We start from the raw sequence: 18,564 nt of genomic DNA, 5'->3' as shown, positions 1-18,564 counted from the left end.
TACCCTAAAATTTAAAGGAGGTCAGCTATGGTTAGGCAATCAAATTACTGTTAAGAGTGAGAAACCAATAAAAGAAGCATTCTTGCCTGGACAACCACAGAAATTATGGTTTCATTCTCGTCAATAAATGATAAATTATATACTAAAACTTATTTTGTTTCACTGGTTGCTTCTTTCAAACATTTTATAACACTCTTTGGATATCAAAAATACCATAATATGCATTTAATTTGAAGAATTTGCACAAATATGCACTGAGGGTGTAATTGTTAAGTCACTAAAGTTGAATGGTTCTTGCATACTGTTTCTAAGATAATTCAAATAAAACTTCTGGTATCAATATGTTTCACATGAACATATGAAACTGTGTTATACAGAGCCACTGGTCCTTCAAAGCCGGTATTTGCTACTCTGATTGGCAGTGGCTCTCCAGGGTTTCAGGAACAAATTGCTCACTTTACATACTACCTGACCCTTTCAACTGGAAATGCCAGTGCTTGAACATGGGACCTTCTGCACGCAAAACAAATGCACTGCCACTGAGCCATGGCCCCTTTCCAGTTATGGTACACTCCCACACTGAACTGAGGTACAGCTTCTGCAGTTTTTTCTTGATAAAATTCCACTGTTCACAATACCAAACTACTTCTCATGTAAATTTAACTTCACAGGATCCTCATGAGATTGAAATAGCTTCCCACAGTATGCTAAAAAAAGGCGAATGGATTTCCAAAAGCAAATGGATTTATCCAGCTGACAACTAAACAGGCCTTCTGGTTCTCTCATTGAAAGTTACAATTTCTCTAGACCATTGGAGAAACTTCAGATATTTTTATTCCCAATTCAGAATAATTTTAGCAAGTAAACCATCAAGTATGTTCAGGAAATGGTCTTTAGGATCTGTGAGAATTAACAGATCCGTTTAGCAGAAATCTGTGAGAATTAGCAGAATAATTTAGCAGAAATACTGTGACTCGCAAATTGTCTCTTTGAAACAGACAGATGAGACACAAACAGCATACCTCTTAATGCAGCAGACCTCCATAGCTGACTGAAGGTGAAGATGTACTTGGAGAACAAAAGCTGCAACCTTACTAAGAGACTGCAGCTTCAGCACTGTCATCCTTGGAAACTGGCGGAAGCCTGAATTGCCAGAATGAGGGGGAGGGCAGCACTTGGCTGTTTGCTAACACTCTGACCACAAGTTCTGGAAGAAGGCATAAGCAGCTTATGCACCAGAACAGAAATCAATAAATAAGCAGGATGAATTAACTATCATGGTCATATATAAAAGGCAGGGCTTTTTTCAGGGGGAACGCGGGGGAACGGAGTTCCAGAACCTCTTGAAAATGGTCACATGGCTGGTGGCCCCGCCCCCTGATCTCCAGACAGAGGGGAGTTTAAATTGCCCTCCGCGTCGCTCAGCAGCGCGGAGGGCAATCTAAACTCCCCTCTGTCTGCAGATCAGGGGGCGGGGCCACCAGCCATGTGACCATTTTCTCTGAGGGCAACCCACTGAGTTCCACCACCTCTTTTCCCAGAAAAAAAGCCGTGATAAAAGGAATATACAAAAGGTCCACCTCTTTGGTTTAAGTTTATTTGCCATAGTAGATATATGCCTTAAAATAAAACACTGGTCACAAAATTTGGCTGGCAAGTGCTGAAACCATGTGCAGAAGTCACAGATAAAATACTAGATTTCTGTAAGTGGCTTATATAAAATACTGGGAATATTATCCAATTGAACTGAAAGATATAAACTTCACGCAAGGGTTTTTTTTTAAACTTAACATGTCCTATTTCCTTAAAACCATGGGCAGTATCCTACTCGCTGTGTGCCTTCCACATTCTCCGTTCCTGCAGCCCTTTCTAGCCCTTGAAAAGCAAAATCCATGCAGAGGCTTGTAATCTGTGCAGTTTGTTGAATAGCCACTGCGTGAAACAGGATGCTGGACAAGACAGATGACTGGTCTGATTCAATAAGGCTGATCTTATCTTCTTATGCAACAGTGTAGGAGGTACAGGGTGGGAATAAAGTTGCCGTTCTCCAGGTGGTAGCTGGAGATCTCCCAGAATTACAACTGATCTCCAGGCCACAGAGACTTGTTCTCCTGGAGAAAATGGCTGCTTTGAACAGTGGACTCTATGGCATTATATCCTACTAAGGTCCCTCTCACTCCCCAAACCCTGCCCTCACCAGGCTTCACCTCCAAAATCTCCAGGAATTTACCAACCTGGAGCTGGCAAACCTAGCTACCACTAGAGAAAGCATGTGTATGGGTAGCTGGTGATTTTGCCCAACTGTATGGTGTAATCTACAGAAGACCCTGTTCAGATGAGTGAAGTTGCCATGGTGGAACTTAGGAAGAAAGGCGGTTGCACAGATAAGAGTGGCCGTGCTTATTTTAAAAATAGCATGTAATACTTAATAGTAAACTTAGTAAATTTAATAGCAATTGTTCTTCTTAATAGTAATTGTTTAAGGGAGATGGGGAGCTGACCAAGGTGTTTTTGCCTTATGGCTGCCTTGTACTTAAGGGCCGATTCCAGATGACTAACCTTAAGTCGCTTCATGCCGCCCTCTTCCGGATCGCGACGGGGAAAATGCGAAATATCGCGTTTCCTCGCGCGAGTTTTGCGCGACGACGCATGTATGTTTTATTGATTTGTAAAAGAGAAGAGGGAAAATAAAACCATAAATGTAAATAACACCACAAATAATCCAAATTAAAAAAATAAAGTGATGTATTCACTTGATCAGCTGAGCATGTAAAATTAAAATTATGGCTAAAATTCAAATTTATATGCCTCTTCTCACATGGTGCAAAGGATACTGTAATCACCAATGTGATATGAACTAAAAAGTAATGCAAGTGACACTAGAGACTGACTGAAATTGAGGCTATCTGGTGAATTCCCTGGAAGAAATTTAAGATGTGCTGAAATAGATAAGCAGCCAGCCATGTCCGCTGCACATCATGCACGAGTATTTGAGGGGTGGCTGGGTGGGTTAAAATTAGTGTGTAAGCAAATATTATTCAAATGAAACAATTTCCACGTAAAGCTTTATATTTGTTTGATATAACATTTAAACTTCTCTGGATTTATTTTTTTTCTAATCAAATATTTCAGTTCAAGCATTTCTCACTATAAGAATACAAAGTTAACTTTAGATACTTTTTACTAAATATATGTCAAAATAAACAAGCTAAATCAGATCACACTATATTTAGGACACTGGATAACTTCCTAATACAGATTTTTCCAGAAAACACATACCACTGGGTGGGAAAGGAACTCTACTTCTCTCAATGCTAGAACTTTTCATAATGCTAGAATATCAATGGAATTGACGGGCAATAGACAGGATAGCGAACAGAAAGGCATTAACAAAATGCATAATTAACAGAATTTACTGCCACAAAATGGTCACAGTTTTTTAATCATCTATTGTTATTCATTTTGTGGGCAAGGTGCTCAAGTGAGTAATACTGAACACCTCCCTTTCTTAGATAAAATGCCTTACCTAAACCTGTTTCAGGCCTAAGTTTGGAACTAGATTTAGTAACTCTGATGGACAAAGTGCTTCAGGAGAGACAGGAAAGCAGGTCCCTATTGTTTTTCCCCGATTTCTTGGCAGCATTGATCATAGCATACTTTTTAGGCTATCTGGCAGAGATGGAGATCAGGGCTACTATACTTCTATAGTTTAATTCCTGTCTGTCCTACAATCTGTTGGGCAGGACTCCTCAGGAGTCAGGCAGTCACTTGATCCTTTGGAGGTGCAGAGCAACAGGGATCAGGGGTTGGAAACTGGAACACTGGGCTTGAGCCTAGTGAATAGTTTGATCCAGCAGGGCAGCTGTCTCAAGCCACAGCCTAAATAGACTGAGAGCTAATCTGGCTCAGCTGCATCTGTTGGCAGGTGGTAGAGCTCAGGAGGCTGTGCTGGACTTTGGTCAAGCTCCTACAAGGAACTATCACTCTCAGTGTTTAAACTGAGGCTGCTGGGAAGTGGCACGCTGCAAGCCTTACATTTCACCTCCTTTGCACTACATCTGCCTGGGCCTTTTGCATGATGCATGATGGGAGCCTAGGCCTTGATGGAGGCTTAGTGGTGATCTCTGAGGCAGGTGGCCAGGACTCACTTGCTTGACCAGGCAGAGTGGTCTCTGGCATTGTTGGGGCATGGTCAGCAAAGGCCTCTGTAGCATCAGGCCATACTTGGTTCCACTGGTCCTCCTAACTCCCTGGCCCTGGTTCCTTATCCTCATCCTCTGAGCCCTCCAGGTCAGACTCACTGGGTTGGTCGGAGAAGGTCATGACACTGTAAGATCACTCTCAGAATGCAGTGTTATAGGATAGCTACTTGTGTTATCAAGTCACACAAGATTACATCTCTTCCCTCTTGCTTTTAAAAGTCTTCATGAGTTTACAAGTTTACTGACCGCTCTGAGTGGGGCATTAATCTATCTAAAAGAGTGGTATATAAACGCACTATTACTATTATTATTGTATTTTAGATGATGTGAAGTACCAATTTTATATTTTTAATACTACCCTTTATTTTTAGTGCTCTAGTTCTCTGCTGTTTTGAGTTACTGATTATCTAATCTGTAACAGTCCCCATACAAACACAACTGTTCTTACATTAATCTGAATTCACAGACCTGTAAGATTTGTGCCATGTTACAGGGAAAATTTTATAATTTGAGAATATCAGAGACAGATCTGTTAAGCAAATGTCAGTTTCTCAGATTTTTAACAAGTAGAAAATACATGGAATCCAAAAAGCACCAGTCATAGGTCTGAAAATATTTATTCCACATTTACATTCATACAAAACAACTGTTTCCAAGGTGATTTGATAAGTGTGACTGATTTTAGTGATCAGGAAAAGTGGGAGTTGACCTAACATTGTTTATATGCTTAAAGTGTTGTTTTGTTAGAAAGTATTGTGCTGTTCCTAGTAAAAATTAAGAGGACAACAGATCATTTGCTGCCACCTTGTGGAGTGAAAGTACTGGAAAGACCCATTTCTTTTGTAAGTGCTACAGGTTACCACAACAGCCTTTAGCTGTTAAAAGATTTTAACAGCATTTCGCCAGGCTTTTACCATACTTGTATGACACATTACACTATTTTGTGAAAACGACTGTAACTCAACGTATTAAACAAATTACTAAAAGAATGGAACAAGGAAAAGAAGACGCAATCCCACCCACATGACTCTTTTCATGACTTTCTCTTTTACGTTATCAACAGCCAAGAATGTTTTTAAGGAGTTATTTCTTACCTGTGTTTAGTGAAAAACCTAACCCAGGAAAAGACAATAATGCAGATCTTACTGTTATGTTAGATCTTCCTAAACTTAAACTAGAAATCATTCCAATTAATAAGGCAAGAACAAAATAAAATTCAGAAAAAATTACCTGAGGATTCAGTCATTTTGAAAGGTTTGAGCTGCAGTTCTAGAACATACCAACACACCTTCATACGTTCGTTCTTGAGTTCTACTCAGTTCAAGTCAAATCAAACTGCCAATCTACTTTCACTGCCTGTTCCAGTTTTTTTATTGTCATGAATATCCAATTTAAAATCCCCCCTTGGAATTATGCAGGAAATCAATCCAGGAGCTGAAATCCTTGCAAGTACACTGGATCTGCAACTGCAGAGGAAGCCACACTCTTGACAGTAATGCGCAAGTCCTCAGTCTGACCTCTTGCACATAAAAATGCATCCTGATAGCAGATAAAGTAATAGCAATCTTCCTTTTTCCGAACATGGAAAATCAAACAGCAAGCAGAATTCCTGCCCCTCCTACATCATCACACCAGAACTAGCAGCTCATTTACAAAAGGACAACTTTATCGCAAAGAGATTAACTGTAAAAGCATAGCTGATAAGAGCTTTCAGCAGCAGGTGTTGGGTGACTGCTTGCTGCTTTAAGTACACGAAGGCCTTTGCTGTTCTTTTCTAACACAGCACTAAGTCTGTAGCACGGACAGGAAAACTGGCCTTTTCTTCCAGGCTTTCATGCTGGTACAAACAGACGATTGGTTCATTCACCCAAGTACCATCTACTCTGACAGCAGCTCTCCCAAGGTCTCACGTAAAGAAAGTTTCTCCCACGCTACCTGAGATCCTTTAGACAGAGATGCCAAGGAATGAACCAGGGACCTTCTGCTTTAACACTGAAAAATCACACGCTTCAACCTGCAACAATATACTGTTTGGATAATTGTTTGTGAATATGCATGTGTTCATAAATATATATAGACTAGGATTACTCAAGGGGTGCTACAGAAGTAATTTATAAACATATTACCACACAGAAAGCACAGTGCATTATCTCAAGAACAAGAATCAACAATGCATATTATTTTGACAGCAATAGCAACTGTCACAGATGTTTCAATCAGGGACTATATGCTACTCTGTTGGGTACTGTCTCCTGATGTAGACATGCACCTACTAGGGAGTTCCATGTTGCTAAACATGCCATGTAAATTAGTTATGCTTTGTTTCAGAGGGATTACATCTCTGTGCTCAACTTTATGCTTGTTTTTCAAATGTTCTGCTACCATGCACTATTGCATCTCTTTCATTGAATGTCCTGTTGTTAATTATTGTACTTTGCTCAGTGAATGTCCTAGCTGTTGATTATATTGTCAATTGCATTGTGTAATCTGACTTGAATCTCAGTGAGAAAGGCAGACTACAAATAAATAATAAATAAAAAATGTTATTTTAACAGCACAAATGCTGAAAATCTTTGGACTATAGAGAATGTGTTGACATCTTTTTATCTACTGTCAATTTTGTTTGCCTTCTTGAAAAATGTTTTACTAGTACAATAAAACATTACTGGCACTGTGGCAGACCAGGTCTGTGTTAACTGGTGGACCCCACTCTGCCTATCTCTCCTCCGCCTATCCTGGCACCTGAAGGGGTCATCTCACTCCACCATCTCAGGGTATTTCTGCAACCACTGTCCCTGTCTTGGGCTCCAGTTAGGCCGGACAGCCGCCTAACCTCTCTCTGACGTCACTAGGAACCTGTCTCCAGGCTTCCCAGGAATCTTTGGGGCTCCTCTGGAAAGTAGGGTACTAGCCATTTTATCACTTTTCTCCTCTTCAGAAATTTCCAGCCCCCACCCCCACAGCATTTCCAAGTGGTGGGGGAACTATGTATGTATGTATGTATGTATGTATGTATGTATGTATGTATGTATGTATGTATGTATGTAATTTATAGTTCGCCTTTCTCACTGAGACTCAAGGCGGATTACACAGTATGAGATTACTACAAGGGACTTTACTCCTTCAACAATCAAAGGATTTATTTCAAACATGCACAGGCATATCAAAAGTGAATGGAAGAAATAAAATAACGTTGACAAAAACACTTCACCTCTCTCCCTCCTCTAAACTCATGCCCTATCTAGGTGGTATGTAGGGCAAGCACATTACTTTTTTACTCAGGGGTAAACTGAACAAACATATCCCTTCAAAATGGTCTCCCTCTCTCTCTAGCTCCAACCAACTGACTCCCATCGACCGACAAAACCGCTCTCTCTCTCTCTCTTATCAGTTCCCGCCCAGGACCTTGGTAGATTTCCTGTTCTCTCTAGGGAGTTTTCCCTAAGATTATTGGTTAGGAACCGGGGTGGGGTGGGGGGTTGAAGAGGAGATTAGGCCACGGACTACCTAAAGTTTGATAATCTCCTCCCGTCCAGCCCACAGAAAGTTAAACACAAACACAAAATGGTTTTCTCCACAGGCACTACTGAAGCTGTAGAATACAATTGGGCCATGGTGTGAATGCTGAATTGACCAAGAAACGCAGTTTATATATGAATATAAAATTTATACACCTTATGGTCTCAATAATGAGGTAATTACACTCCGTTTATCTAAAGGTACTTGTTGCTTTAAACAAGCAACAAGTATAATTGATCTGAATGAGGATTTAACCATGACAATAGAGATAAAGACATGCAGATCTCTGGAGTTACCGACTGAGCGGCATTGAAAGGAAGAGAGAGAGGTGGTACACTCTGATCCAAAGTAGGAGCAAGCTCACAAGTCATATGTTTATTGCATGTAGGGTGAGTTCACTTTTACAAAAAATGTTTTCTATACATATGTATGTAAAGGTTTTTTCTCTAGTTTATGCTATTTCTTACACAGCTATTTGTGAAATGCGACTCTGAGGAAGGCATCGAAACACATGAAACGGATATGCATAGGTCGTGTCGTGTGCTCATTAACAGGACTGTAGAAGATGAAAGACTGAAATAGTGGAAAGAACAATTCCTGTACATAGAGAATGACTTTTGTTTATTTGTTAAGTATTGTTAAAAGTAAACTTTGTATTGGTCACTACTGAAACTGTAGAACTTGCTCTACAAAAACAAAGCTGATGTCTTATCATAAATAAAAGTTTTGTCAAGAAAATTACAAGATAGTTACAGCAAACAGATTGCAAGCAGAATGAGAGCTCAAGGGAAGACAAAACAGTATCATGGAGAAATCAGAAGGTGAATACCAGATGCTGAAAAACAGGGAAGGCCAGTGGCAGATTCAGGGCTAGGCTAGACAAGTGGAATTATTATAACAGCAGATCTCTACCTAGCCCAGCTAAGTTAGCTAAAAAAAAGCCAGGCAAGGCTGTAACTACTACTAAGGAGCTTATAACTAATAAATAATTTAAAAAATAATAAATTCACAGGCCCAGATGAATCCCCAGCAGAATTTTGTTAGACCCACTACTAAACACAATGAAACATAAGAATGTGCCATAGAATTGGAACAAAGCTGAAACAACTGTAAGGATGAAAAAGACTATGATAAAACAAAATCATATAGCCTAATATAGATTTTGAATCAAGATTTTAAGAGCTGGACTACAGTGATAGTTAGTAAATAAGCCAATTGATTGGGATGTGCAATTTGAATTCAGTAATCCCTTTAAAATACCAAATTCTATCTGATTTGGTGAAATTTGGGATTACCAAACCAAAAAGGGAATACTGAATCAAATCCGGCATTCCCAAACTGAAGTTTACCAAAATAATTTGGTTTAATTCGGTAAACTTCAGTAACCACAGCTGGGCTGTTCCTTTACTAAGAAACAACAAAGAAACACTGTTTCTCATCCTTTTTTTCCCTAGGAAGTGGGGGGGGAGTGAGACAGAGGCAGAAGGGAGGGGGAATGAGGAAGGGTGGAGGAAGTGAGCGGCCAATCCTTGCAGGAGCTCTCTTTCTCTGGCCAATAGGATTCTTTAGAAGGAGAGTACCTTTTTAAAACTGTCCTGAAGGAGTTAAACAGGCAGGCTAGACTGAGAGCAGCCTGCATTTTGTGTGGTGTGTTTGCTGGTCTGGACTTGGAGATTTGAGACACTGCCTGCCTGTGGCTGGCTGTTGACTCTCTCTGGCCTGACTCTGCCCTGCTGCTGGAGTGGATTCCTGCCTACTGAGACCTAGACTGCTGCTGCACCAGGAGGACTTCTGCATCTGCCCAGTTTGATGGTTGTAGACTCACTGGTTTTTTTCCTGTCTTTGGAGAAGTGGGTTGGCCTAGTGTCTGTGAGGGATAGGGTTGGGGAGGGGGGTTGAAAAGGGTTTTCCAGTCTGCATTTTAAAAACTGCTTTTTTTGCTGTGCATTGGGGGTGCTTTGGTTGGGCTTGTGTGTGTGTGGAATGGCTTTAGTTTCTGGCTTTTGAACTTGGTCATATTTACTGTTCATTTTGTGTTTGCTCTTCTGGGGGCGTGGTTCTTTTGTTTTATCCTGTTGTGGGTGCTTTCTTTATTTTCTTGGCACAATTAGTTGGCATTTAGTTGCTGTTAATTTTGCAGGCTCAGTTGGGGTTCTGTTTGTTGTCACATAAGTTTGCTTTGGTGTTTAATTTTTGCTGGCTGCTGTTCTTCTGAGGGAGCTGTTTCCTCTGTTGTTGAGGTCCTTTAAACATTCAGTTTGTTAAACGTTGACTTAAACTGCTTTGCCACTAGCAGAGTTTGGGTGGGTAATCAGAGTCTATTGGTGAAGATTTTTAAGATAGACTAGTTGTAGATTTTATAAAGCAGAAAAACTTGATTTGTAGCTTTTAGGGACCAATAGAGTTTTTTCCACCTTTAACAGACTTGTGTAAGTTTTAAGGTTCAGGAGTTCTAGTCAAATTATATAGATAAATAGGCTGCCCACAGTGAGATTTAACTAGGCTTTCCCACCTTTGCTCCCTTAGAGCAAGGGCAGGCACATTAGAAGTAGTTTGGGGGGGTATTGTCATGGGCTTACCTTTATAGGCAAGATTCAGGGGTGGCTTGATTCCTGAAAGAATTAAGCTGCTTGCTAGTGTAGATAGTGCCACATAATTAAACAGGGCCTTTTAAAAATAGAGATTTGCGTGTCCATCATTAGCAAGCAGTCAGAGTAGGTGTGTAGGTTTTTAAAAAGACTCTGATTTTGGGTTAGGTGCTTCAACTAGGTGGGTTGATAACTTTTAAAGGTTAGGTGGGTAGAGAGCTATTAAAGGTTAGATAGTGTAGGTTAAAAGGGACAGAAAATGAGTGACAGAAGACCAGAGAGGGACCCTGGGAGAAAGGTGAGGGCTAAGACTAGAGGGGTAAAGAGAAAGGCTGCAGCTCTCCCCCTACCTGTTCAGAGGAGGCTGCCTCAGCACAGCTGCCATTCACCAGCCTGGCTTCTGGTGACAGCAAGAGGGTTTGCAACAAGCCTGACTATAAAGGAATATGTTCCTATCCAAATGTAAGCAACATGGTGCAGAACTGGATCACAGGGAAGCAACTTCCATGCCATTATAGAAAAGTATAAAGTGAGCCTTTAATATGTATAGGAACTTTAGAGAAAAGGCATTGGTTTTATTGACTGTAAAGCATAATGTGCCCTGACCTGGATAGCCCAGGTGAGCCTGATCTTGTCAGATCTCAGAAACTAAGCAGGGTCGACCTTGGTTAGTAATTGGATGGGAGACCTTCAACAAAGACCAGGGTTGCAGAGGCAGGCAATGGCAAACCACCTCTGTTAGTTTCTTGCCATGAAAACCCCACCAGAGGTCAGCTATGACTTGAGGGCACTCTCCACCACCACCAAAGCATAATGTATATAGGGAATGGTTCAAGAGTCTCATCACCATGGATTTGTTTCAGTGGAGCTAAAATATTAGAGAACAATCAGCACCCTTTCGAATGGAAGAACATTCTCTTATTCATTCCTACCTAAACCCAGCACTGCATTTCAATTTTAATCCCTTGGATTGGAAAAGGGAAATTGAGAATGCCTGTTACGGAGGCATCTTAATGATCTAGTATTAGTGAGAGTTTACGTTACTGTTGCTAAGAGAAACTTGCAGAGCTCTGAATAAATAAATGTGCTATTGTGACAGCTGTCATTCCGTGCTGAAAAACCCATATTGTGACATCTTGCAAATGTCTGCTGTTTTCTACTTTTAACTGTCCAGCTACTTCAAAAAATCAGTGCTTTTCCAACTAGGTAATCTTATGACTATTTACACTTCTCAATTTGCAGTTTAAATCCCACAACTGGTCATCATTCAGACATAATCTGTTATAATCTCATTCCAAATGGAGGTAGTTACAATAATTAAACACAGAATCAAACACAGAACATCAACTTGCAATTCAAAAACAAGCTGCAACAGGTAGCTCCCACGAACTCCCCTGCCTGCCCAAGAGCACACCAGACATCTACCACATAGTATATTGTCAATTTCAGCAATTGCTTGCAATTCATGGCATCCCACCATTACAGAACATGTTATGCAAAAACAGAGTAAGCAAACTCGTTGAGTAGAGCCTATTAAGAGATGAACCTTAGAAGCACCCTAACTTTTCTTCATATTTTCTGGGTTTTAGACAGAATGTACACTTTGTTGGAGGAGAGGGGAATCAAGGAATGCTTACACAAGCACAAACAAGGGACCGGGTCCCTCTCCTCTCAAGCAGCAGCCTGCTTTGATTGAAAATGCCATAGCTAGGAGATCATCCATATAGTAATGAAAAAGGCATCCTCCTTCTCCAGAAATAAGGTATGAGTAATAAGCAGTGTAGCAAAGTTTATTTTTTACATTCCAAAGTTTGCTACATAGCTTGGATCACAGATTTTTCAGTACAGCCAGATTGCTATCTGATATTCGGCAGGGGGGGGGGACGGGACAAAACTTTAAAATCCATTTTTAAAACAGGATATAGGAATGGCTTATTTTTAAGCATGCCCAGTGAAGGCAAACTGAAAGAATATCAGGAGCTAAAACAGTGATTAAGATCACCGCCAACAGGCTCACCAACCTTCTCCGATCCCTGGCATCCCCAGGAGAGGACTCTGTTCTAGTTGTTGAGTTAGAGTTGGCAGTCGTGACACCATTGGCAGTACTGGATACAGCAACATTTGTTATGACACTTAACGGAATGCTAGAAGAGATGCTTTCTGTGCCCTTCTCTACAGCAGGGTCCATTTGTTGCCTGTATGGGGTCCTGAAAAAAGAGGTTTAGGGATTTATGCATAATTGTAAGGAACATTCAATCAAAATTAACAGGACATAATAAATGAGTTTTCAGTTAAAAAACCCCAAATGCAGTACAATTTATCCTCCATTCGATACTTAGATTGGCTATTTATGTGACAGATGACAGTCTTAACAGGAATCAACCAGAAGAGCAAAATGTAGCGTTTATGAAAAAGCCTGCTTTTTCTGAAAGTTACTGGCATGTTTGAAGGAGTTTAGCCAAATATGACAAGGGAGTAAAGTCAATTTGCAAGATACAGAGGCTGAAGAATCAGATGCAACAATGAATCAACTTAAATGCCTAGTTAGGAGTGTTTTGAAATTTTCTCCATTGTGCCCCCAAAATGACCTAAATAGTTATATGGCTCAGAACTCAAGTTGGAGAAGCCAATACCGTTATACCTTTATAATTATATGGCTGCTCTTTTCAACCCAAAAGCATTCTAGCTAGCAGCAACACACATCAGGAGAACTGTCAGACAGAAATACCACACCGCTGAGAACTGCTCCTTTGATGTCAAATCTTGCCATTTTAATGAACATTCTACGGCCCCTTACCTCGTATACTGGCGGCCTGATGCTGTAGCATTTGAACTGACAGATGGAGGGCAAGAGGCAAGCTGACACTCTGTGCCCAATGAGGTAGATGAACCAAGGACAGTGGGTGAGGTAGCAGGAGATGCATTGCGATTGGCTGAAATGTAGGGACTGCTGAGGTCACTACTTCTACCAAATGAAGCACTGTAAGATAGCACAACATCACTTCCTTCAGACAAGGTCTAATATATTGTTGCAGACCAACACAGATTGCTGAGAGTATATTAAATCTATCAGCAAAATGAAGACAAGGAAGATTAAAAATCAAGTATATCAAGAAATATATTCTGAACCCAAGCCTACAACCATAATTTCCTAAGTAAAATGAACCAGAACCAGGATGAAAGCACTGGGGGGCAGAGGGGGGGAGAATCAAACAAGAGAATAAATAGTAACATGGATAGTATTAGTTCAGTTGTACATTCTGCATTCATAGCTGTTCTGTCCCATAAAGAGCAGAACAATAAAAGAGTTGAGAGAAGAAAAGGTTAGAAATATCAACAAAAATTGACTGCAGAAGAACCTGATGAAGGATGAAAAAGCTCAAATAAAGATGTACAGGCAAAGAATCTATTGCTGAGAACCATTCAGATTAAATGCAACTGATTTTAAAAGAAAAAAATCTAAACACAAAATGTTTATAATTCTTCCTGAGGATTCTGAATCTGCCTCTTACAGGAACAGGATCTGTGGAACGGGATCCAGCTCGTAAAAAATGTTTAGGAGACCCTGCTGGCCATTTTATTTACCAGGCTTTTAGTGGGGTATAGTCTGCAGTTGTTTTTGTGAAGTGGGGGGGGGGGGGGTAATTTTAATCTGTCTTAAATTCTGGTTTGTAAGTCACCTTGACCACAAGGAAAGAGAGGGTGTAAATATTTGAATAAATAATAGTAAATACTATTAATGGGTTGGGAATCCCAACAATCACCAAGGGGATTTATACATAAGAGATTACTTAATAGATGATAGTTTAAAAACCCCTCTACTCCTCTGCACTAAATCACAGAAAGTTGAAGGACAGACAAAAAAAAAGGTGTCCTCATAGACAAGTCCTTTATTTCAGGGTAACATTATATTGGTCAACAGAAGGCTAAGCCTGTAACAACCTAGGAACTTGGAAGTACAGTACCTATTACTTCCTAGAAGACTAATAAATTACGACCATCAGAAAAAGCAACCTGTTAAAATTTGACCTTAGCAAATGGTCTAGGAATAGATCGGAAGAAATTCTTTAAACTGACAAGTAAGTTCTGTAATACACATTTGGGCTATGTAGAGATGGGTAGATTTAACCGATAGCAATGAAAGAATACTACAACTAAAATATACCTAGAGAACAGAACCAATCCACCTCCAATAAATTAAGGCATAATGAACAGGAATAAGAAAATCTTTTACAGATCATCTTTGGGGAGACAGTGAAGAAAAAGAGGTCAGGGAATGCCTTTCTTGACTTTGAAAGCTTACATGCCAAATGGGATTATTTCTGCAATATGGTGGTCTCAAATTGTTTAGCAGATTTAATTGACTGGGTGTAATTTCCTTTTATGAATAGCAAGCATGAACTTTATTAAAACAGTCTCACCTCTAATCCAGAATAAATTGCCCGTGATTAGTAAATGTTTGTTATGCGGTCAGAAGAGAAGAATGAATAGGCTAACAGCTACCTCTGCAAAGACATGTATGGCTTGAGCAAACCCAACTCTCTAAATTCAGCCATTGTTCTCTGCTCTATTCCTTGAGGGAAAAGGAGAGCAAAGGCTTTCTGGAAGGTCTTTGCCCTGACACTACCACTGATACTGAAGCAGCTAGAACTGCCATCAACACTATCAGAAGATAGCAAGTCTATCAAGTCCCGTCTTATGCATGCTGTCAAGTCAATTGACTGAAGAAAGAATTGTGACAGGAACAGTTCTGTTCATCCCCACCCCCACCCCCAACTCTGACAGTATCTGTTCCAGTTCTAGGCTGTTACATGGGTATGTGTTTCCAGAGACAGCTGGCTCACTGTCCTACCACCACTGCTAAGGTTTTGCTGGTGAGCATTACCATAGGGTACTGACCTTTTAATGAAGAAATTAGGCATAAAGTAAATGAGTTGAAAACAACTTTGTTCAGACACGTTTGTAGGCCTGTTTTGAAGATTCTAAGAACGGAACCTGTTTTTTTCATAATAATCAAAATTCTGTGTGGTGTAAAGAATGGTATAATCTAGGGGTGTGCACCCCCAAAATATTCAAGTTTCCCACGTCAGGTTTACCCGAAGCAGGAAAAAAATTCGGAAATACCCAAAACCCAAAGCAGCAAGCCGCTTTGGATTCGGGTATTTGAATCACTTCAGAATTCTCCGTAAAGATTCGGAGCATTCCAAAGTGATTCAGGGAGGAGGCTTTTTCACAGCACCCCCATCCACCCCCACCCCTCAACCCCCCACTTAGCCCCCCATCCCCTCCACCCCACTTACCTGGCCAGGCGGGAAAGGCCAGAGCTGCCTTCTCCTCCGCCGTGTCCTCTGGGCCTGCAGTGGCTCACAGGGTGGCGGGGAAGGTTGGAGCTGCCTCCTCTAGCCCTTCTGCAGCGGCCATTTGGGGGCAGGAAGGGCCTTCTCCACTTCCTCCTCCACCACGTGGCCCCACAGGGCTGTGGGTAGGGCTGGAGCTGCCGCTGCCACGCCTCCTCCTCCAGGCCAGCAGCGGCCCACAGGGTGGCTGAGAAGGCCAGATCCAGCAGCGCACGGCCCTGCAGGGCAGCGGGGAAGGCCAAAGCCACCTCCCCCGGCCCTTCCTGACCCTTCAATGGCAGCCATGGTTGCAAGCAACAGGAAAGGGGCCCTTTAAACTTCAGCTAATCAGGCAGAGGAATCCCCTCCTGCCTGCCAGTTTAAAGGGCCCTGCCGCTTGCAAGAGGCGGGGAAAGAGCCCTTTAAACTCGGCCCCAAAGCTTCCCGAAGCAACCCAAATGCTTCAGGGAAGCTTTGATTTGGGGTCTCCGAATCGGGGACAGCATACTGGCCCCAATTCGGGAACCCCGAATCTTTACAGATCGGGTCCAATTCGGGTATTTTACCCAAATTGGAAATCCGAAGCACACACCCCTAGTATAATCTCTTCTCTGGGCCATTTCTGGTTCCAAAACTGCTGCCTTTAAGCTAATACATCAAATATGTCTGTTTATGATTTTTCAGTAAAGATGCTTGAAACCTCCTAGTTTGGTTAATATCTTGTTTGCCACTAATGATCAGGTTGCTGATTAATTCAGCTGCTTGGTATCTGTTAGTATCTATTTGGAGGAAGAGACCCCTTCCAGTCATCAGTACCTAATGCTAGCTGATGAGGGATCAGCTAGCTGAAAGTAAATTTTTATCTCCTTCTGCGGAATTTTTTGCTGTATATCCATCACAGTACTTTTCTGGGAAGGGATCAGAAGTCAACTCCCAGCTGATTGTAGGAACCAGCCTGAAGTTGGGTTCTTTTTATCTCCCTGCCAGGAAAGTTTGCTGCATTTCAGCTTTAAAGAAATGCTATAAATGGTGGACAGGGGTAATCATAAACCCAGACAATTCTCCTTCTCTTGTCTCCACCCCAAATTGTTAGCTCAGGCTGCAGTTGAAGCTGTAGAACTGGGGTGGGAGAAAAGAAGGATTGTTCTTTTCCCTTCACCTGAAACTGAGAGCTTGATTTGCAGAAAACTGGAGTGATCTGCTTCTGTTCTCCACAGACCAAACAATCCACTCCCCCAACAATCCACTGAGAAAAGGACCACATCCCCCTTCCTCCAACTGACCACCTGGGCTGCAGGGGAATAGGAGAGATTTCAGTTTGGAGGAGAAGCTGATTACTTATATTTACCTTCAGCCTAAGCTGTCAGCCCATTTTCTCAATTTCAGGTGGAAAAGAGGGGGAAAACTGACAATGGGCTGCAGAAAATAGGATCAATTCGCTCCTATTCCTTGCAGCCCAATGGAAGGGACAAGCAATCTGATCCACCGGCCACCCACCCAGCCATAACAAGCACACACCATCTGTAGCTTGGGCTGTAAAAAACAAGAATGGTCTGCTCTTTTTTTCTATATCCCAAGGTGAGTTGGGAGCAAAGGCAAAAAACCCGCAAATTGCTCCTGTTCTCTCCCTCTCCTGCCAAGCTTTTTCATATGTTTCAGCCTTGTTGGAATAGAGAGAAAATCTTAGCTGATGGAATGGAGAACAGACACAACTCAGCTGATATCAGCTGGGAGTCAGCTATTGATTACCTCTGCCAAAGTTCTTGTTTGGTCCCTGAAAAGATTGGGTGACTGGCTCACCAGTGTTCAGAACAGTGAGCAAAGTATGTTTGGCTGTCAAACAAGGTCAGCATGAAATTCACAGCATTTATATTCTTTAGGCAATCTTTCAAACATTTTTACTGAAGTACTGTTCAAGATGGAGAGATATAACTTAGCACAAAAAATGCAGCTACTTAAAAAAACCTTCAAGTCCCAATGCCTTAAGAAATTGCAGAATTAGATGTCTACAATATTGTATATTGTAGAATTAGATGTCTACAATATTGTATATTGTAGTTTCTACAACCATGTGCCCAATTTCTAAGTCTCTAGATAAGATGACACCTGTTGGCTACTTCACATGGTGTGGGGATGTATCAAGCATATAACTATCTTATGTAAGAAATTAGGAAGAACATTTTAAAACGTAAAAGCTGCATTGCTTTTACTACACATGCAACAGAAGAAGGATGACAGACAGGTCACCCTGCACAGCTTGGGGGCCTTCATTGTTTTCATTATGTTCAGAGAAGCTTTGAGACATTTGAAGCTGACTGTTTGAGGAAGTACAAAATTCGAGACTGGTAACTCCTTGAACACCAACAATATTTTCCAGGGTGTAAGCTTTCATGAGTCAAAGCTCTTGAAGGCACTTATGCCTTTTAAGTTTGACCACAAAGGGTAAAATGTCTAAACTCTTCTTCAGCATGCCTAACCTTTTCATGTAGGTAGATACATAGGTGGAAGGTGCACCAGTTGCAGGGGCTTCATTTGCCTTTGGTTCATCCCTCCATAATGGCCGTGTGTAAGAACCACTCCGTACCAAGGTAACAGCAGATTCTCTGCAAAGGCATTTGGGGGCGGGGGGGGGGGAGGTTGAGGGAGAGAATCTTAAATTGAAATTTGTTTAGACATATTTGCTGTATGATGATAAGCCTTCAAAATATAGCTCAAATACATTTCTATACATTTATACTATTTTTATAGCCATACACATGCAAAATGCCCAGGACCATCAAGAACAATCTAACACTGGCAGACATGATGCTATAAACTTTAGGCTACTACAGCCTTCCTATGGTACAGAGTTCACTACTGTTAATCTCAGAAAGATAATACAAAATTACCACATTAATAATAAAAGTGAGTGGTTTACAC

The 18,564-nt window shown here is 41.2% G+C and overlaps 1 protein-coding gene across 10 annotated transcripts in view; it reads right to left on the bottom strand.

Annotated features, from left to right (window-relative positions):
* The window catches only part of PPP1R12B (protein phosphatase 1 regulatory subunit 12B), a 179,128-nt gene that overhangs the window by 111,172 nt on the left and 49,392 nt on the right, over positions 1-18,564 (bottom strand). For 6 of the 10 annotated variants that reach the window (XM_054981476.1, XM_054981478.1, XM_054981477.1 and 3 more), the window contains exons 12-14: positions 18,123-18,248; positions 13,107-13,289; positions 12,331-12,516 (exon numbers count right to left, since the gene is read on the bottom strand). In XM_054981476.1, coding sequence (XP_054837451.1) covers positions 12,331-12,516; positions 13,107-13,289; positions 18,123-18,248 — 495 coding nt within the window. The remainder of the gene's footprint in view (positions 1-12,330; positions 12,517-13,106; positions 13,290-18,122; positions 18,249-18,564) is intronic. The other 4 variants (XM_054981481.1, XM_054981479.1, XM_054981480.1 and 1 more) reach the window with 2 other exon arrangements.

Source organism: Eublepharis macularius, chromosome 5 (genome assembly GCF_028583425.1).
Source record: "Eublepharis macularius isolate TG4126 chromosome 5, MPM_Emac_v1.0, whole genome shotgun sequence".
NCBI classification, from domain to species: domain Eukaryota; kingdom Metazoa; phylum Chordata; class Lepidosauria; order Squamata; family Eublepharidae; genus Eublepharis; species Eublepharis macularius.
The sequence above is the reverse complement of the archived record's forward strand: the minus strand, read 5'-3'. Positions and strand labels throughout refer to the sequence as shown.